Genomic DNA, 20,746 nt, shown 5'->3' with positions numbered 1-20,746 from the left:
GGGAGGCGGGGCCGGGGGCCGAGGGCCAGGCCGCGGCCGACGTGGGTGTAAACGGCCGCCCCCGCCGCCGAGCCAGAGCCGAGAGCGGGCGGCGGAGCGCGAACGGGACGTGGCCGGCCGGCGCGGCGGTGAGCGCGGCCCGGGTCGGGCGCTCGCGGGCTGCAGGCAGCCGGCGGGGAGGAGGGAGCGGGGAGCGGGCGGGCCTCGGCTCCGGGGCGGCGTGACCTTCCCGGGCAGTCGGGGTCCCGGGCCCGCCGCGCCGCACACGTGCCCGGGGATCCGCGGGCGCCCCTTTCCCGCGCGCTGCCCGGGGATCCCCGGAGACCCTCGGGCCCCGCGGCCTCCTGCCCGCAGTGGTCCCCTGCTGGATAAGGTTGCCCTCCTTTGCCCCCTGGTCGTGTCACCCAGCCTCCCGGCTCCGCGCCGCCTGAGCCCCGCGCTGGGCAGAGCGGAGGTGCTTATGAATGGGAGATACTCGCAGGTTGCTGGGGCAGAGCCAGCGAACGTTGAGAGCCGGAAAGACAAAGTTGGAACTTGTCTCCCCAAGCCGCCCCTTGTGCGGACGGGGCTCCCGAGCCCTCGCATCAGGAGCGCCCGGCGGGGCTGCCCAGCGCCCTTGGGCCCCGGTTCTGGGCAGTCGAGTGGTGGGCGGCCTCCCCCTGCGCCGGCTTCGGCCTGAAGCTGGAATCTTCCCGGAGCAATTCCTGTTACCTAGTGAGGAATGCGGCCTCCTCGGATTCCCCACAGGGGAAATTAATTTCCCCAAGGAGCAAGAAAGATGTACAGTCGGCGCTGTTTGTTTCTTCTGGATTCGGACTCTGGTGTAGTTTGAAAGAGGGATAAAGGGACGCTGGCAGGATTCAGTTTTTCTATTTCGATTCTAGTGGTACCGATGACTTACGAGCGGTTTAACTCATGCTGATCAATCTTGTCTCCCTGAAGTCACGTGTCTTCTTCAAGCCAAAGCTATGAGTAACTTGAAATAATTGTCCACACCTCCTGAGTTAATCCATTACTTCCGATCACTGTTTATCGTTCTAATAATTCTACAAGTAGTTATTTGTAGGATTTGATGTGTTTAAGTTTGACTTACCTAAAGGGGTTGAATTGACTTTGATGACTTTGGGCCTCTCCAAGTTAGGAAAGGAACGTCCACCCCCAAGGGAATAAACCCCTGGGGTTTTTCTGAGAGGCCACATTGGATGTGCCTTGTCTGTGTGACTCCTCTCCCCACTTGCCTCCACTTTCCTCTAAAATGCAGGGTTGGGCATTTTCTCTTTGGCCAGGTTGGAATACTCTGGAATTATGTTTTGGTTGATAGGCACAGACCCAAAAGGCAAAACTTGAGTCCTCTGTCTGCCACTGACTTGTTGTGTGACCTTGGACAAGCCTTTGTCTTCCTCTGGCCTCAGTGTTTCATCTGGATAAGGAGGAGACTGGATTAGGACCCTGATACCCTTCTCTTGATTTGGAATGGCCACTGTATCATCAACCTTAGTAGCTGATACTGCCTCCCCAGGCCCACCAGTCACATGAAATCGGTGTTTTGTACGTCTTAGCTGCTTTATTAAGTACTGTGCTTCTTGCTGTTGCTGATTTTAAACTTTTTTTTTTTGTAAAGAAAGGAAGATTCTTGGTGTCTGGTCTTTGGCAACATACTTCAAGTGGTTAAAAAACTTCTTGGTGGCTGCGTTCATCGACCATCCAGCCCACCCACCCCCTCCTCTGAGAGGTGGCCTGACTTGGGATCACACAGGTCTTCTGTGTGATGAATAAAAAGCGTTCCTTGTTATTCATGCATAAGTCAGTGACATAGTTTGAAAACCATACAGAGTTGGTTGCTGAATTGGTTATTTTAATTTTTATGTTAATGAACCATGTCTCAACAATGATTGATTTTTGTCTAAAGGTAGACAAGTAGACTCGGATTTTCCCAAACTTCTAGGCTCCAGCTCAATCTACTGAATCAAGATCTCCAGGAGAGAGGCTTGGTTATTTGAATATTTAACAAGTGTCCCAGGTGATTCTTATCAAGTAAATTAGGGCCCCAATGGACCAGGTGTTGCTTCTCAAAATGTGGTTGGTAGCCTGGAGTGATCAACCTCTTCTGGGAACATGCTAGGCAGACAGCATTTCTGGTCCCACCTGAGGCCAATCGCATCAGAACTGGCATTTTAACAAGGTCCCCAGGTGATTTGTGTGCACATTTATGGTTGAGACGCTCTGGAGGGGGCTGATGACAATAACTGGTGCTGGCTGTGTAGGTGCTCTAAGAACTCGTGTGTATTCACAGGTCATCATCCTCTGTCTGATGTGGCTATTTGTGATTGCCTTTGTATTCTAATGATAGTACTTCTATTATTCACCTTGTCTAGACAGGGACCTCCAGCTTTAGAGGCCCAAAGGGCCACCTGACTGGTGGCAGGGCAGGCATTCAGACCCAGGTGTGTGTCACTGGGCAGAGCTCCTAACCCATTCCTTTCCAGACCTCCTGTTTTGTGACCTCTTAGGGTCCTGACACAGGCTGCTGTCTGAATTTGGAACAGAGCCTAGTGGATTGAGAGTGTAACTTAGGCCTCTAAAAAGGCCTGGTTTGATGGTGCTGGGGGTGTCTGGTTGGCTTGCTCATTTGGTGTTTGTTTCTGAGGGTTTCCGAAAGGTTGGTTGAAATGTCTCCACTGGTGGCTGTAGCGTTGATACTCAGGAAAGGGTTATGATCTGTGTGCTTTTTAAGCTGCTCTGATACCTTGAACCCCTTCCTTTGGATCAATGTAGAGCCAATTTCCTTGTTCTCAGAAGTTCAGGTCCAGTATCTAGGCAGCCAGCCTAGAGAAAGGGAGGGCTGTAGAGGCCCGACTGATGGTGAACTCTTGCCTCTTTCCAGGGGTATGAGGTGCCCATCCTAAGCTCCAGAGAGTTGTCCTCCACGGAGTGCAGCAGAGGAGTGGGCTGACATGAAATCCAATCCTGCCATCCAAGCCGCCATTGACCTCACGGCCGGGGCTGCAGGTAACCCCAGAGAAAACCCCATCCTCTGTTCCTCAAGTACCTTCTACAAGTGAGATTGAGTGAAAGTGTGGTGAGAGCATTACCTTTGTTACTCCAGAAGCAATATGCTTTAACCCCGGAATGAATCCACTTAATGCAAGTGTGATATTGTCTTCCGAGCACAGCAGAAGGTAGAGTAGTTCCCATGGTATTAAAACCGAGTCAGGGGACTGGGTGCAAATGTCCCCAGTTTACAGCTGGAAAACAGCACAGCTCAGAACTGAAGTCACTTGTCTGTTGCCGCGTGGCTGGGTCATGCAGGATTCTGCTCCAAGCCTGGCAGTCTTCAGAGCCCTGGTAGTGCGAAAATAACACTGTGTCATCTCTCCAGGGAGGTCCCAGTTACTGTCCTGACTACTGCTAGGGAGAGAAAAGGAGACACCCTTAGAAATGTCTTTGATGAATGAGACTGACTTTCAACTGTGTCCTTTCAGTTGCCCTGAAAGGAAAGGAGAGGCCCAGGATTGCCCAGGGAGCGAGCCTAGGGCAGACTCTGACCCCGTGGGGCACAGGTAAATTGTCCTGGGCGGTGCTTGCAACAGCAGGCAGGCCCCTCTTTAGAAATGTCGCCTTTACTCAGGTTGAGACAAAGGACAGAACTGGAAGTGCCTGGATGGTGATTTGATTGCTTCTCCAGATTCCTGGATTATTTTAAGGCTGGAGGAGCACTGGAAAGCTCATACTTCCCAGGTGAAAATCCTAGCTTCCCCTTGCCTCCTGCACCGATTTCTTACAATGAGTCGGAGTGGAGAGGCCAGGGGTGTGGGTTGCCCTTTGTCCTCTTAGCCGGTAGGAACTCCTGGGTCAACCAATCAAGGGCAGTCAGAGAGCCACCTCCTCTCATCCTGTTGTCTTCTTAATTGTAAAGAAATTGTGGATTCAGGGAAAATCAAAGTATTTCCCTGTGAACCAGAAATCAGCCAAGGCAGTCTCATGAGGAAGGCTGGGGACAGCGTGTTGCCCACACTGATAAGAAGTGCAAGCAAGGGCGCTGCCAGGTCAGAGGCCACAAGGAGCAGGGGAGCAAGGGCCACTTGGTTCCCCCCATGGCCTCTTGCCTGCCGCATGCCTTTGGGTCAGCCCCTCACCCTACCATGGAATTGAGCGGCAGCCGCCAGGCCCCCCGCCACACTGCAGGGGTGCTGATGCCTCTGGCATCCTCTTACCCTCCTGAGAACACCTGGGCTCGGTATGTGTCTCCGCAGTAGGAGGGAATTACGCTCCGGGAGGGATGCTCAGCTCTTGGAATTTTATGTCCTTCAGTCGGTCTATCAAAGACATAGGATCTGTTGTGACTGAAGGAAAGCACCTGCCCATAAATGGCTTTCTAGGAAAAGCTATGGGAGTGCCACATTTAAAACATTCAGTAAATTTTAAAGGTATCAATTGCAACAGTGTTGTCGGGAGCCTGGCTGTGTAAGACATTTGCCTGTGCACGTGCTTTTTTACACTAGTAGAAACGAGTATCAGGCCCTTGTACAGGCTAGCATTTCACTTTCCTGGTAACTGGGTAGGTGTGCCTTCCTGGGCTGGTAACCCAGGGTCACCCCTCACTGACGTAGTGCTGCCCCGGTTGTCTAACTTCCAAGGGCAGCAGGCTCCCCTGCAGGGGGTCTGTATTCTAAGCCTGTGCCGGGCCGGTTGGGGCTGAGCAGAGGGGGTCCCTGTTAGTGACATGGGAACTCCCTTTCTGGGACCGGGAAGCCACAGCCCCACTTCGGAGGGGCCTCCATCTTCAGAGATGGAGCTCAAAGGGGCCTTTAGAGACCATTGGCTCTAATGCTCATCGTATGTGTGGAAAAGGGACCCCGAGAGGGACAGTGGATTTGTTCAAGGTTACACAGCTAGGTGGTGTAAAGACAAGGCCAGGACCTTGGTTGCTTGGTTCCTTACCTTGTTTTGTCGTCTTTGTTTTAATACCACGTAATGGGCCAGCAGTGCCCCCTGAGGTGGGGATTCATTTGGAGCCTTCACTGTCCCAGCTCTCTGGTTGGGGAAACTGATGGGCTTTGGGGTTTTTCTAAGGTGTGATCCCCAGCTGTACTAGGAGGCACAGAGCAGCCCCTTTGGAACTGAGGGCTGAGCTTTCCTAAGTCCCAGTTTGGACTCTGAGATGAATATTTGCTGATACCCAGGCTTATCACCCCAGATCTAGTAAACCTGCTGGGGGGAAAAACAGTAGATAAATTGACCATTTTCAGAGTCATCAGTTTGCTTCCAGTGAGAATGGGGCCTGTAATAGCACCCTGTTTCCTGTCAGGTGCAGAGGACCCCTAGTGTTGTGTGGACACAGCCCACCCATGGAAGCGGTGTGATGTGTGTGGGAGCAGAGGGAGGCAGCCGTGGTCTGAGGTGATACAGGTGTAGCACCCCTGTGTTCTGTGTGTGTGTGTCTCCTTTTCCTCTTAATCAAATATCCCCCACCACGCAGTCTTGCAACCCAGCTCATCTGCTCTAAAGCACAGGGAAGCTGTCAGTATCTGAAGCTGCTGCAGGAGAGATTCCAGGAAAAGATCCAGAGCCCCAGGAACTGGGTTGGGGAGGATTTGAACAAGATAGTTAGGTAACTGGATAAATTATTGAAATAAGGCAACTTGGAACTCAAAAGTTAAATCCCCTTAAATGTAAATGTTGGTGGCACTTTAAGATTTGGTAGTTGAACAACTATAAAATGATGCATTCTCTGCATGAACTGCTCTCTCACAAACGTGCCTTGTTTAAGTAGTGTTGTCAGGAAATGTGGCATTTCAGATCATTGATCATCTCAAATGCCAAATTAACAACAAACCAAAAAACTTTTTTGATTAGAATATTTTGAAAATGACAGCCTCTCTGCCATTAAATGGAACATTGCCTCCAGGGGTTTGAGACTCTCCCCTCTGCTTGAGTGGGCAGGGTGGACCAGGTCCCTCTGGGTGAAGGTCTGCTTCTCCGTGTCCACCTCTGCCCTCCCTCACCGCCATCACTGTCCCAGCCCTGGTGGATTTCCTCAACACTTTGTCATTTGCTGGCTCCACTGTGTCAGACTGAACATCCAGAGCCCCAACCTCGGTGGAGTGTAGGATGCAAGACACTTCTGCATCTTCCGCAGAGTAAAGTGAAACGGTGACACCCACACAGGAGGGCAGAGGCTATTTCCACTTGTTAAGGAGACTGAGGTGATCTTAGGGTCTGAGCTCTCAGCAAGTGGCGAAAGAGTTAACTCCTATAAATTACTCATAGCTTCACTGACTTGGTAGGTATGAGGACCTGCTGGGTCTCAGGAGTTGGTGCTGGCATTCAGAATAGTCATCACCCCCTTGAGGCGGGGACAGTGAATGCCATGACTGTGTCATTTGTGTGTGGGGCATTACATAGGAAGTTAGCTTTCCTCCATGGATGGAGGGTGGGAATTGGAGCTAGCATTTGAAAATTCATGAGCCTCCTACCTTCTCCCTGCTGGAGATGTAACTGGTGCAGATAGGCAACAAATGCATTTTGTAGGAACCCAGATGTCTGCACTGTTCAGGATGATTGGGTTAAAATGTGGGCAACTTCTAGTAAAAATATTAATGCTCTGAATTAAATGCATTATTCCATGTAGCTGCATCTAGGTTATCAAAATTATGAACCCACTTTAAAAATTCTGACATTCACCTCTTTTGGGATAATTGTTTTTGCTGTAAGTAGGATCTTATTTGATTCTAGCCCATCAGTACCTGGGAGAGAATAACTCTAATTATAGTAACATCTCATTAAATTGTGCTCCACTAACTCAGGACTGGGGACAGTGAGGCAAGATAAGGCAGAAATGTGGCGGAAATGTGTCCTTGCTCCCCTAGAAGAAAGGAACAGTGGTGATAGGATCGCAGAAATCATATTTGTGCTTGCTTCAAAGAAGAGAGCAAATCGTTTTCAGACTTTTTGAAGCTATCTACCTGCCAATAATTACTTGGAAGTTATTCTTAACAGCCCTCCCTCTGTCTCCACTGTCCACAACTTAGTGGGAGTAACTATGTATTATGTCGAAGTTATGAAATTGCATTTCTTAATTATTTTATGTAAGCCTTCTCTTCAATTCTGTTGAGGCTTTAATAACCCCACCTGATGGTTACATTTCCTGACACAGCAGGGCATGTCTCAGGCCCAAGGGGAGGCAGAAGCATTAGCCAGTGGGACTTCCCCGAATGCTGACCCCATCCAGGGTCTGGAGGTATTACAGTGTTTATAGTTTATTCTTTTCCTTACGTTCAGAACTTTTGTTGAAGTAATCGAATGCAATTTAGATTTTGCTGTATTTAATACCCTTACAGTATGAAAGCATAAAAATGGTTTATGCTAAGCGAACGTAAGTTTCAATCCATTTCCTATCTGATTACGAATCATTAATTGGTAGAGTCTAAATAAGGGGTCAGGCATTGAGCTCTTCAAGGACTAGTCAGACTCTTTGTTTCCTTTATCTGTGTCCTATTCCTCTGTTATTTTTCTGATAGTCATCAGTACCACTGGGCATCAGGCAAAGCAGAGTGATGGACTCTTCTCCCCTTCCTTTTATGTGGAAGTTACCTGCTAATCATTAGCAACTTGTGTAGCAGCGATTATGTTAAACCTTCTCTTCCATTTTTATTTAATCCTTATGCTAATCTGATAGGGGATGAATCTCAGGAGTTCCATTGCTTGTACAGGATCTCACAGCAGAGTCAGGCTTTTAGCCCAGTTCCCTCTGCCCAATGCTCCTAGACACATGTCACACCTTTGCATCCTATGGCTTTGACTGTTGAACACATGTCTCTCTTTCCTATGGAGTGTGAGGTCCTTTAGGGTTGGAGCTGGGTGCCAGGCACAGGAGGGACCCCCTCGAAGTTTTATTGGACTGGCTAGAAGGTTTCAGGGACGAAGAGGTCAAAATGAGGTGATGCAGAGCCAAGCCCGGGGGTGGGTCGCCTGTCCCTCGTCTCTGTGAGCCCTCGAAGTCACACCCTGACACACAGCTGTAGGTTCTTGCTGGACAAGGACTCTGTCCTGGTTGCAGGAGGCACAGCATGTGTGCTGACCGGGCAGCCCTTCGACACAATGAAGGTGAAGATGCAGACGTTCCCCAACCTGTACAGGGGCTTCACCGACTGCTGCCTGAAGACCTACTCCCAGGTGGGCTTCCGGGGCTTCTACAAGGGGACCAGCCCCGCGCTGATCGCCAACATCGCCGAGAACTCCGTGCTCTTCATGTGCTATGGCTTCTGCCAGCAGGTGGTACGGAAGGTAGTTGGACTGGACAGGAAGGCAAAGCTGAGGTGAGTGGAGGTCGCTGACACTTTTTCAGTTTGTTTAAAAAATAATATTTGCATAGTCAAAATTTTCATGAGAGCTTCAGGGTAAGAACATTTCCTTTTTTAAAAAACTACTCTCTGATTATGAAGTCATACATCCCATCATATAAAACTGGGAAAACACATATGAATTATGCAAAAGGAGAGCTGCCCATATTCCACCGCAGAGAACCAGCCACCCTCGCATTCCTTCCCTTCTTCAGGAAGGTGCTTTTCAAATGCTGCTGGTGGTGCCACTTCTCTGTGGGCAGAAGTGCTGGACTTAAACCGTGGATGCAATTTGTGACCTGAATTTTGGGTTCCATGTCATCAGCAAAATGCAGAGTATTAAAAAAGTGAAATAGATTTGAGGAGAAACTTGGAATTTTAGAAAAGATCAGAGTATCTGAGAAGATGCAGGTGAACCGACTGTTCCCTTGGCCAAGCCTGCTCCAGACCTCAGACTTTGGCTTGTGCTTGGCCATCCCTTGGGTATTTATTATACAGATAGAGATATATATATAAAGGAATTTGGAAACCACTAGGGTGTTTAGCCTTCCCTCCTTTGAACACTGATTTAAGTCATTTAAAATTATTAGCTGCATGGTTGCAAAGGGCTGTCTTATTGGTGGTTTTGGTAGGAATTTGAAACTTGTGCAACTACAGGTTCCATGTGACTAAAGTAGGTTCCCTTTGTACAGAAGTGTTCTCTGGGGGTTCCTGGAGGTGTTCCTGTTTATAGCAGGAATCCTGTCCTGATGGATGGAACTTGTGTTCTAAAGGCTCAGGATTGGATGGAATCACTCAGGGAGACAGTATTTACAGGATCCTGGGACCTTCCAGCAGGGAGGGGTCGGGAAGAAGAGGATGTACAGAAACACGGGGGAAACAAACCAGCAGGATGTGGTGTCGCACGGTGGAGACGGGCAGGAAGAGCACCGCTGTGACTAGCTCTTCCCACTTGAGGGAGAGACGCTAGCTGGGGAGACCTGGAGTTTAGGTCTCCTGTGGCATCCTGAGAAAAGGACAGCTCGGGGGAGAGGGTGGGGAGTGGGCAACCACAGGTCCTGCAGTGAAGAAACCTTCTTTCCCTCGGCCCAACCCAGCACTCTTGTCTTTTTTATTTATTTGTTTTATCCCTCACCACGGTCCTGTGAGAGGGTCCGGGCAGGCGGTGGCACCTGTTTTAGAGATGGGGAAGCCCTAGTGCAGGCACTGACGTCCTGAGGGCCCCTGGGTTAATAAGTGATGGAAGCAGGATTCTGGCCTGTGTCTTCAGAACCCCCACCCAGCATTCTTTCCAGCAGACCACAGGTGGGGCTCCAGAGTGCTTCGTAGGGGGTCAGGTCTAGAGAAAAGATTAATAATTATGCAGAAGCAGCTAAAGGAAAGAACTGCTCGTGAGCACCTGTTGTGACTTTCCGCAGAGATACTGTCAATATTTGTTCCCGGTTTGAGCACTACCCAAGCAGCATTCTTTCCAACTTTGGTTGGACGGGGTCTGACACAGCAGGAGTGTTCAGATACGTGTTTGTTGAGTGGGTGACAAAACAGTTGATTCTTACAAAATCCCCAACACCTATTGCCGGCTGGCCAAGGAAAGTATTTATTAGAAAGCCAAAGTCCACCGCAGAGCTGATCCGGCCTTGCGGCTGCCCTGTAACTGCTTGGGGATCGTTCAGGCGTTGCTGCATCTCGGACTGAATAGACGTCTGCATTTATTGATGCCACCTTTGTTCCTGCAGACTTGGCAGACGCCAGTCAATGACCCTAATTGTGGCCTGTCAGCAGGTTGACAGAGAGTCCCTGAGGGAGGCCAAGTATGGTCCTGCAGGCTGGTGGAGAGACAGCGGAAACCATTTAAGCTTTGGTTTTGACAGATGAGCTCAGTCAGGGCCGTGGGAAGGATGGGAGGGGATGGCGTGGGGAGGTTCCCACACCTAGAAAGCTGTGTGCCAGATTCTGGCTCCCCACTGGGAACATCTGACATGCAGTCTCTTAGGTCAAAAGGAAGTCCATACTGCAAGCAGTGTCTTCCTTCTGAAAGAAAGCCTGCTCCAAGCCAGCTATTCTGAGACCTGGGTATGTAACAGGCTGTCTGGACCCTAGGAACCTGCCTCACGTCCAAATGTGGCACTGAGGCCAGGCCCCAGGAGAAGGAAATCGGGGCCAAGATGGAAGGCAGCTGTTGGTTTTAGCAGGCACACCTTGGAGACATTGCGGGTCAGGTTCCAGGCCACCTCAGTAAACGTGAACTTTTGGCTTCCCAGTGCATACAAGGTTATGTTTACACTAGATTATAGTCTGTTAGTGTGCAGTAGCATTATTTCTTAAAAAGCAATGTGCATGCCTTAATGTAAAAATACTTTATTGCTAAAAAATGCTTACCATCATCTGACAATTCTGGGTTACCACAAACCTTCAATTTTTTAAAAAAACACAGTATCTGCAAACTGTGATAAAGCAAAGTGCAATAAAATGAGGTTTGCCTGTAGTAACGTTTGCCGTTAGTTTCTGTAACTATTAGTCAGTTGGAACATGAAGACAGTTGAAAGTGGTAGGTCTGTTAGGCTTCTGCTTGCAGATTGTGAGAGGACGTCTCTACCTAGGGAGGCGGCGAGGGGTTACCTCCAGGGGCTTCTGGAGGTCTGAGAATTGTCCTGGTCTCCAGGGACAGCGGGGATCCCGCTGGCATTTAGCAAGAGAGTGTCGGGGTCAGTTGTCCTGCTGCGAGCAGCTCCGTCCTTCCTGCCCAGCCAAAGACTGTCCCCACCAAGTGCCAGTGATGCTTGTGTGATGAAACACTGTCCCTGGGTTTGGAAAGGGTGTCCTTTTCTGACCCCCATGAACTCTCAGAAGTCTTCCTGGGAATTTGTTTCTCAGCTGTTTCCCCCATATTCTTGCACTCTTACTGGATTCCAGCTTCACAGCCTTCAGCCTGACTGAGGCCGGTGGTACTAAACCCATGTGAGATGAGGTGAATTCTTCTAGTTTTGTATTTATGGGCATCATTCCTCTGTTTAGATTTCCTGCTTCACCATTTGACCTACAACCACTGAGCCTGCAGGCTGGCCGCCCCTCTTCTGTGGCACCACTGCACCCCTCTCGTGCCTTCCTGGGTTGAGGTCCAGGAGGTCATCAGCTGACCTGGGAAATCTTTTATTGATAAGCAACTTTTGGGTTAAAATTTTACCCTGGGTTTTCATCTGTGTCAGTTACATTGAACTTGTTGTTGCTCCAGGCTGGATTTGGGGCACAGAGGGTTGGTCTCAGAACCTAGTTTATTCAAAGTTTAGTGGCAAACACACTGAAGCATTAACTGTGTGTTTTGGGGTGGCAGGACCATGGGTAAGTTTTTCATCCTTCCATATTTGGTTTGGTTTTTCCCTGTCACTGTGTATCTTAGTTCCGGCTGCTAGAACCAAATAGCAGGGACTGGGTGGTTTCAACAACAAACATTTGTTTCTCACAGCTCTGGAGGCTGCAAAGTCCAAGAACGAGGTGCTGGCTGATTCGGTATCTGGTAAGGGCTCTCTCCATGGTCTGCCGAGGGACACCTTGCTGTGTTCCCATGTGGTGGAGAGTGCTCCAGCTAGCCCTCTGGTCCCTTCTTATAAGGACACTAATCCATCATGAGGACTCTGTCCTCACGACCTCAGCTAAACCTAGTTACCTCCCAAAGGCCTTCCTCCAACTCCAAATGCCATCACATTGGGGCTTATGGCTTCAACATAGACATTGGGGTGGGGGACACAAACATTCAGCCCCCGGCCCTGTGACTAGTGAAAGGAGCGTGGGTTTGGCAGACACACAGACCTGGGTTTGCCACTTTGCAGCCGTGTGACCCTGGGCACAGTACGTATCCTCTCTAAGAGTCATTTTCCCCGTATGGAAATCAGGGTATTGCTGTCAACCTCAGGGTTGTAGAGTCCTCAGAGGAAGCAGCAGGTGCCTGCTGGGTGCGGAAAAAGTGTCCTCCCCCTCCCTCCGCCCTCCTCTACCATCAGTGTCTCCGTGTGCTGAGTACCAGGTGAATGAGTGACCGGGCAGGTGACTGTCCCCTGTGCTTGTGTCCCTTCAGTGACCTGCAGAACGCAGCCGCCGGCTCCTTCGCCTCTGCTTTTGCTGCTCTGGTCCTCTGCCCCACGGAGCTCGTGAAATGCCGCCTACAGACCATGTACGAAATGGAGATGTCGGGAAGGATAGCCAAGAGCCAGAAGTAAGCACTGCTTGGGCACAAACCGTGGGTCCCTGTTGCCTTGGTGTAGCGAGTATTTTTAAACTTTATGTTGTCCTAAAGCTAGTGGCAGAGAAATGGTTTATGTACTCCAAATACTTTTTTTCTACCAGTCAGAGGATAATTTTCTGAACGGACTGTCTGTGATGGCTGGACCCATCCCACAGAATGTCACAGACAAATATTTAATGTCCCAGAAGTGGAGAAGCAGGAGCTTATACCCCTTTTGGCCTGTGGAGAGCCTAAGGTGTGACCCCCTAGCTGTACCAGGAGGCAGAGAGCAGCCCCTTTGAAACTGAGGGCTGAGATTTCCTAAGTCCCGGTTTGGATTCTGAGATGAGTGTTTGCTGGCTCTGCAGTGTCACATGGGCGCTCAGGCTCATCCCCCCAGATCTGATGATAACTTCCTTCCGCCTCCTCCCTAATTCTGCAAGTGTACCTACAAGGGGCTCACACTCTGAAAACATTCATCAAAACCCTCGTAAGCATAGCAAGCCTTCAGTAATTCTCTCTCCAACTTTGTCTTGAAAAACAGATTCTAGTTACCCTGTGAATGTATGTACATACAATATGATTTATTATGATTTATTAGAACTGAAAAGCAATTTATTATCCTTATTAATCTGAAAACTTGCTTTTTTTAATCTTAACTGACAAAAAGTTTGGTCAGGGGTATGGCTAAGTTTAACTCAAAGCCAGTAAACTTGCTAGGGGAAAAAAACAGTAGATAAATTGACCTTTTTCAGAGTCACCAGTTTCCTTCCAGTGAGGATGGGGTTTGTAATAGCGCCCTATTTCGTGCACCTGTGAGATTCATTACAACCAGTTTGAATGTATTATTCAGAGCCTGGAAGTCCTAAAGTGTAAGTCTTTAAAGCTTTTTATTGAAATACAATGTCCGCACAATTACAGGAGTGCACACAGAAATCATAAGAAGTCTTAAATGTGCAGTTATGTAAACAGTCACAAAATGAACATGACTTTGTAAACCAGTGCCCAGATAAAGAAATAGAACCTTAACAGCCCCCGGGAAGTTGTCCTTGTAGCTCTTGGAAGTAGTTTGAAGTATTTTTAAAGAAAGTGATTGTTAGATCCAAAGGATTTAGGTAGATGAACACTCTGTTAATATGGGGCTGGACTGCATCTCAGGTAGAGCAGTGCCCACACAGGGATATGGTAGCTTGGAGTTAAGACTTGGATTGGAAGCGGGCTAATTGTCTTGAGTTGGATGACTTGGTTCTATAAAAGGAGAGGGTCCCGCAGGCAGGGCCTGGCTAATGGGTACTGCCTGGGAGGGAGGGTTAGAAGAACCTTAGAAGCAGGTTACCTTTATTACCTGGGGGCTTGATCCTTCCTGGTCCAAGCCAGGTCACCTGCTGGGAATAAAGTCAGGCTCTCGGGGCTCACTGAGCTCCTGCGTGTGGTTTCCAGCACTGTTGCTGGGTTGGAGGGAAGTGCCTGCCACCCGCACACAGTCAGGAGGAGCCCCTGCACGGAAGGTGTTGTGTTCCGGCTGCCGCAGGCTCTGATCCACCTCGAGTAAAAATCATCACACACCAACCTCTCTGAGAACTAAATTCTTGGTGCGTCCGGCCTTACAGGAGCTGTAGCTCAGCTCTTAGAATTTCTTGTGTCTTGCCTTTAAGTAACACTTAAGGTTATTTGCTCATTTCCCCAGACTAACGCAAAACAAAACAAACCCTAAACACTGGAACCAATTGCCTAAAACACACCAGATCAAAGGAAAGGCTGAAGAGATAGGAATCAAGGAAGGGAAGGGCTTGGGCACAAACACCATTTTGTTCGTGCTGAGTTTGGACAACCCTCACTGTCATTGTAATTTCATGTAGTCACTGTTGGAAAAACGGGTGTTGGCTCTTTGATAATGATTTCTAGAAATACATGCATCCATTTTAATAAAATCTCTTCATCCTAGGAGAGTTCAGGTGATAAAACTTGTTACAAAATAACTGTATCTGTTTCTCTGAGAGACTTCCTTCCCACAGAAGGAAGCCTTTTATTCCCGGAATTCTGGTTCCTCTGTTTATAACACCAGCTGCTTGCCGTTAGAGCTTCATGAGGTCCGCTGATCGGGTGCGATGCTGTGGTCCGCCCTCCCCGCCCGCGCTGACCGCCCCCCTCACCCCGTGTCTCCTCCCAGCACAGTCTGGTCCGTCGTGAAGAGCATCCTGAGGAAGGACGGCCCCTTGGGCTTCTACCACGGGCTATCGAGCACTTTGCTCCGAGAAGTGCCCGGCTACTTCTTCTTCTTCGGTGGCTATGAACTGAGCCGATCGTTTTTTGCATCAGGGAGATCAAAAGATGAATTAGGTAACCGTGTTGTCAGGGACAGCGCAGTTGGGTTGGATGGTGTCCGCTTCCCAGGGGTGTGGCCGCTGTGGATTCTGCATGTGCGGCGCCCCGTGTTGTGGGGGAGGTCCGCCGGGCACCAGGGAGCTTCTGGAAGCTGGAAAAGATCGTGGCAGCAGGTGGTAACCAGCACCTTCCTCCAGCCTTGGTGATTGCCTCTAGACAGGCTGGCGCAGTACATCCCACACTTTTTATGAGAATACCATTTGTTCATTTGCTCTGGATCCATTTTAGGGGAGAATGCAGACATTATTCCCCAATGGGAAATCACCAGCAAATGGGGAAATCACCTATAAATCATCTTTCAATAAGCTTAAAACATAGTGTTTTGAGAGCAATGAGAAGTGTAGTTCTTTCTAGTTTATCCTAATTAGCTGCTTGACACAGCCTTATCCATGTTGGGCTCACATGAGTGATTACACCTCCCTTCAGTGTTTTGAACTTATTCTGGGATTAGTCAAGCTCCCAGGCTTAGCTGTTGCATTTAGTAAGACAGCTTTGTTTTTTCATGGTAAAGGAAGAATCAAGGCTGTGGGGCATTAAAATATTAAAATTCTTAAGAGTGAGAAGGTTGAAAAAAGATGGAGCCTGTGTTTTAGTGGCCTCTGTTCTCATTCCTCATGGTAGGGCATTGCCATGTGTGGGGGGCCTGCTGGTTCTGGGTGGGCCAGGCCTCCGGAGGACGGGGCAGGAGGGCCATAGTGACCAGCCTAAACCCACCCTCACTAGGGCTGCCCCTTGTCTGGTGTGCTGAGGGATGGTCCCAGACTACCACACAGAACCTGTGCTCTCAGACGGCTTGACAGTTGCCTCCAAGAATTATGCTCCCGAGCTACAGCTTTGGTATTTGCCCCTACCTGCAGCCACTATTGCATTGACCTCTGGAAATGTAACATCAGCTGTTCTCGAGAGAAAATACCGTTTGCTAATTTCCTCCTCTAGGCCCTGTCCCTTTGATGCTAAGCGGTGGATTTGGTGGAATCTGCCTCTGGCTTGCTGTTTACCCAGTGGATTGTATCAAATCCAGAATCCAAGTTCTTTCCATGTCTGGAAAACAGGCAGGATTTTTCGGAACCTTCATAAGTGTTGTGAAGAATGAAGGTGAGTGTCTGCTGCAGAACCAGGGGAGGTGACTGCGCTGCTGTCTTCTCGGGGCTGATCAGATGGGTGACGGCTCTCTTCCCCCTGCCTCATGTCCTTTTTCTAGCACTGTCTATAATCCCACACTTGTGGATTCATTTCAAAACCCCTTTCTGTAACTTACTTTCATTATTCTCAAGAATGTTTAACATTCTGATTCCCAACCCCCGGGGGTTGGGGCCAGGATTCTTTTTTCTAAATGGCCTGGAGGGAATTTTTAGAATACAAACTTTGTCTAAGAGGACAGATGTTTTGAAGTTAGTACCACTTGTTTTACATAATAGCGTCAGGACAGGATCTCTAACGGAATGACAAAGAAATTTTAAAAACGTCCATCCTTAATGCTAAGACTTCTGGAATTCGAAATGCACTAAGCGACTGCTGAATAAAGCCAATTTTATGCCACTAGTGAGTAAAGATCTGTCTGCCCAGCATCCACTAGACATCTTAAAACTTGGGCTGTGCACTTGTTGGTCTTGATTTTGAGCGAGCACAGTAGCAGGATGCAGAAACTGATTTAGTCCCAAGTACAGCACAGGTATCTTGTATATTATTAATAGTAATGCCTTTTAAATTTGCGTAACACTTTAGTTTCACAAAGTACTTGCCCCTCCCTTATCCGATTGGATCTTCAGAATCACCTTGGGCAGTGCTAATACTAGAAACAGGTCTCTGACTTCAGTGCCCTTCCTGCTGGCCTGCCTCGAAGTCCTCACCCTCAGGGGAAGCTGCAGAACTGCTGCCCCCTGTGGCTCTGTGGTTGCCTTCTGTCTTCCTATGTGAGGCTCCCCTCTGCCTGCTCCATCTCCCAGGAGTTCACCTGGCACAGCACCGGTGTGTATTACCTGAGCCTCGCCAGCTTTGCTGGGAGACCTGACATTTGTCCTGGCTTCCACTAGTCTATTCAGTTCCATTAGCCCAGGGAAACCTGTTCCATCACTGTTGGTTTTTAGCACTATTGTTTGGATTTGTTAATGTAAAAATATCTATGCTGTATGGTTTCATGGGAAATTTCCAAGGAGGGTGAGTCTCAGTCTTTGATTACCCTTTTGTTTTCTAGGAATAACGGCCTTATATTCTGGACTGAAACCTACCATGATTCGCGCGTTCCCTGCCAATGGGGCACTATTTTTGGCCTATGAATACAGCAGGAAGTTGATGATGAGCCAGTTCGAAGCCTACTGAGGTGCTGTGGTGAACCTGGAGCCAAGGACAAGTGCTGAGGACTATAGTCCATCTCAGGGTTTCCTGGAGTACAAGACCAATGTGGAATTGCTTTGATTTCACGGGAACTTTTTTTTTGTCTTCCATTCTTATACCTTAAATCTTAACCTTTATAGGAGAGTATTTTACATCATGTAATTTCTCCCCATCATTGTATTGAAATAGAAAAACTGCTGCTCTTGTCCTCGGTGGGACATATAGGGTGGGCCGCTGGCCCTAGGTACCTAACCTGAAAGGCTAACTATAGTTGTATCAGGGCTTTTGCAAAAACCTGTACGTGTACATGCAGTTTGGATGGTTGTATGTTGTGAGTGATGCCCAATTTGGTTCTGTGTTTCATCTCAGATTTCACCAGAAAAGCCCAGAGGTAACCGTGTTTCATAAGGATGGTTACAAATGGTTGCTTAGTCCATTCTAGATGTAGGATCTCTTTTAAAATCTGCCTCGTGTGGACACTATATTAAGTGGTTAAAGTTTTAAAGAAGTTTTCCTGTGGTGCTTGAAAACTTAAGACAGCCATCTACATTTTACAGAGGAGAATATACCTGCATCCTGGTGTGGCTTCCGCAACCTTAAGTTTCAGGTAAGCGTCCTGGGTTTTCCCAAGATGCTCTCCTGTGAAAACTGTGCCATTCATTGTCTAGGTGGGGTCACATCCCACACTCAGACTATTACTGGGTGTGGCCTAGAGCTGCAGGCCTCTGGGAAGCAGCGTGGCCCTCACTGGCCAGCTTCTCCTCTCCCAGGGAGCTCCCTCTGCTGGGCTGGAGCTTGAAGGGGCTGAGGGGAGGGGCCGGTGGTGCTGTGCTTTGTGAAGACCCTGTGGCTGACAGCCGCCTCCAGCTACTGCCTCTGGGTCTTGGCCTGGGTGGGATTCCAGAGTATTCTGCTGGACCACCTCTGGGCTGTTGAGCCGCTTGGGACCATGCCCTCCTTGGCTCCACCAATCAGAAATAGAATTTCCAGGGAGCAGAGTGGCAAAGCCAGGAGAGGCCCAGGCTCCCTGCCTGTCTGGGGGTGGAGTGACAGTGCTCATGGGCAAAGTCCTCTCCTCTCGGTCGGAACCGGACAGAGCGTAGTGCTTGCGCTCCACATGAGTGGTGTCAGGGCTGACCCAGGCTGAAGTTTGTCCCAGGCCCCCTGACCCCTCCTCGCCAGGCTCTTACAGTGTTAGAGCCTTTGACGTTGGGGACTGGCCATCAGTGAATCTCAGTGTCGTGTTTTATGGGGTGTGACTGTTTAAAGCGATGAAAGAGAAGTAACTGTCTCCAGCTCTGCCGTATGAATGCGCTGGTAACAACAGGCCCCGTTCCTCTGATCCCCGCAGACTTGGGATGGGCAGTCGTTCGGCCGTCTGGTGTAGGAGGGCCCTGGTCAGCACTAAAGCAAACCTCCTTGCTCTGCTGCTCCGAGACCACCGAGGACTCTCTGATAAAGCGTTCTCAGGCAGCCTGCATGGCCGAAGCAAGCGGGCTGGCCTGTGACTAGTCCACCCCAGTGCGTCTGTCCCTGTCAGCAGGACGGAGGCCTTGTGTGAAATCTCTGGTTTCTGCAAGCTTCCCTTTCCCCTTGAAACTGCTGGTGACTCCGCCACATGGCAGGGGCAAGAGGGTCAGGAGGGCAAGATGCTGGCGGGCAGGGCGCTGCAGACATTGTTGGAGGTGGGGGGGGCGTGCCGGGGCTGTGCCCCGTGTGCTTCAGAGCCGTGCCTGGTCTTCCCGCTGCCTTTCCTCGAAAAGAAAACCATCTTTCTACCTTACTTTTCTCCATACTTAAATGGTCAGTAGCTGCTAAGTGGTGCTTCCTCTGAACAGCTCTAGATTGAAGCAAATGTGGGACTGGCTTCCAGCTGGAGATAACCTGCTTCAGAGGCCAGGGGCCCCTGTCGTGTGGGCCCTTTTGGCATTAGATTTTCTCACGTGTTGTCCTGTAAAGATTTAACCGAATATCTTCAGCAGAAACAGTCTGAGGCAAGTACAAATGAGTGGGAGTAAGGAATGGAAACTTAAGTCGTAGGTTTTGGGTTTTTTTCCTTCTATTTGCTTAATGATTCAATATTTGGGTACAGTTTGTACCACTTCAGATTTGTACTCCAGACAAAAACAGTAACTTGAAATATTGTGTTTAAAGAAATTCTTGTGTTCTGTCACTAAATTATTTGCCAAATATTTGACTACATATGATTTGCTTTGTTTAGGTACTTTGCATACGTGCTAAGAACCAATTGTCCAGGAATGTTCAAGAGTCATGCATGGTAATATTTTGAGGTGGCGGTTTTTTTGTAACAAGCATTTTTTGTCAGCAAGATTCCTGATGTAAAATAGCTATTAAATTGATAAGAATACATGGCAGTTACAAAAATTGGCCGGCTAGAATTACTCTCTCCCTCCACCAGGCTGTGGATGTGATGTGACTGATTTGGCAGGATGCCATTCTATTTTTTAAAATAAACTTGATACCAAGTTTTGGATAGTTCTATTCCAGGTGTTAGTAAATTCTATTCAAGAAAACCAGTATCGTTTTGATAGATTACAATGTAGGTTTCTTAAGTTGTTCAATGAATTGTTCATATTGGGCTCCAGGAAAGCAACCACATAGGAGGCCCTGAGTAAGTTCTTTTTATGAGCAAAAGCAAAAAGGTGTGACGACTCATAATTGCCAGAAATTTTGATGCATCTTGGAGGGCCAGGGAAGAGAAATCTCAGTTGTCATCTTTATTTAAAACAAGATTCTTAAAAGTTGCCAGTATTAAGATCTTAACTCCTCACCAAGCCAGTGAAGTTTTTTTTTTTTCCCCATTTACCTAAGCCGGCCAGTTGATCTGCCCTCCACGGATTATTGCTGCATGAATTTTAAAGGAACACGTTTCTGTAAGTTTTGAAAGCATGCTCCTCCACGATCTTTTCCTCCAAGGGGAATCACGTTAGGGGGAGTAGAATGATAACTTCTGTGAGAAAAGCAAAATGCCTTCAGCTGGGCTGCTGCACTGGCAGCTGGGACCATCTGTCAGCTTTTGCAGGAGAGAAGAATACCTGCCTGGCTTTGCATGCCAGCACGGTGGCAGCTGGGAGCTCTCTACCCGTCTCTGCCAGGTTGGCACCTGCCAGCCCTTCTCTGTAAAATATCGCTCTAGTTCCCCTTAAAAAAATGCCTCCTCCAGACCTTCTGGCGCTGCCAACCTGAGCGGCAAGTGTTTTGTTAGTGTGTTGTTACGATGCTTAGTGGGAGTGTCCTGCCCCAAACTGTTTCCCCGCAAAACCATTTTGTTAACATGTGCTTTTTGCAAAATGCAAGGTTTCTCAGGAATGAGTATTCTGTGTTTTAGCAGAGGCACCGGTTCTCACTGGTTGCTACCTTTCATGGGCTTGATTGTTGCGAGCCTTGCCAATGACAGAAAATCACTCAAACAAGGATAATTCTAAGAAAGGCAACATAGAACTAT

General features: G+C 48.7%; 1 protein-coding gene across 2 annotated transcripts; it reads left to right on the top strand.

The window, feature by feature from the left end:
* On the top strand, positions 1 to 19,782 carry SLC25A15 (solute carrier family 25 member 15). 2 transcript variants are annotated; one of them, XM_031465944.2, is made up of 7 exons: positions 1 to 128; positions 2,885 to 3,009; positions 8,060 to 8,318; positions 12,415 to 12,552; positions 14,732 to 14,901; positions 15,883 to 16,041; positions 17,141 to 19,782. In XM_031465944.2, the coding sequence occupies exons 2-7, from the start codon at positions 2,955 to 2,957 to the stop codon at positions 17,263 to 17,265; spliced, it is 906 nt and encodes a 301-aa protein (XP_031321804.1). In that variant the 5' UTR covers positions 1 to 128; positions 2,885 to 2,954; the 3' UTR covers positions 17,266 to 19,782. The 2 variants fall into 2 exon arrangements, with proteins under 2 accessions (XP_031321804.1, XP_064349259.1); XM_064493189.1 differs by lacking the exons at positions 1 to 128; positions 2,885 to 3,009 and adding an exon at positions 5,240 to 5,400.
* The last annotated feature ends 964 nt before the right edge of the window (positions 19,783 to 20,746 follow it).

Source organism: Camelus dromedarius, chromosome 13 (genome assembly GCF_036321535.1).
Source record: "Camelus dromedarius isolate mCamDro1 chromosome 13, mCamDro1.pat, whole genome shotgun sequence".
Classification (NCBI taxonomy): Eukaryota; Metazoa; Chordata; class Mammalia; order Artiodactyla; family Camelidae; genus Camelus; species Camelus dromedarius.
This window is presented reverse-complemented; position numbering and strand designations above follow the sequence as displayed.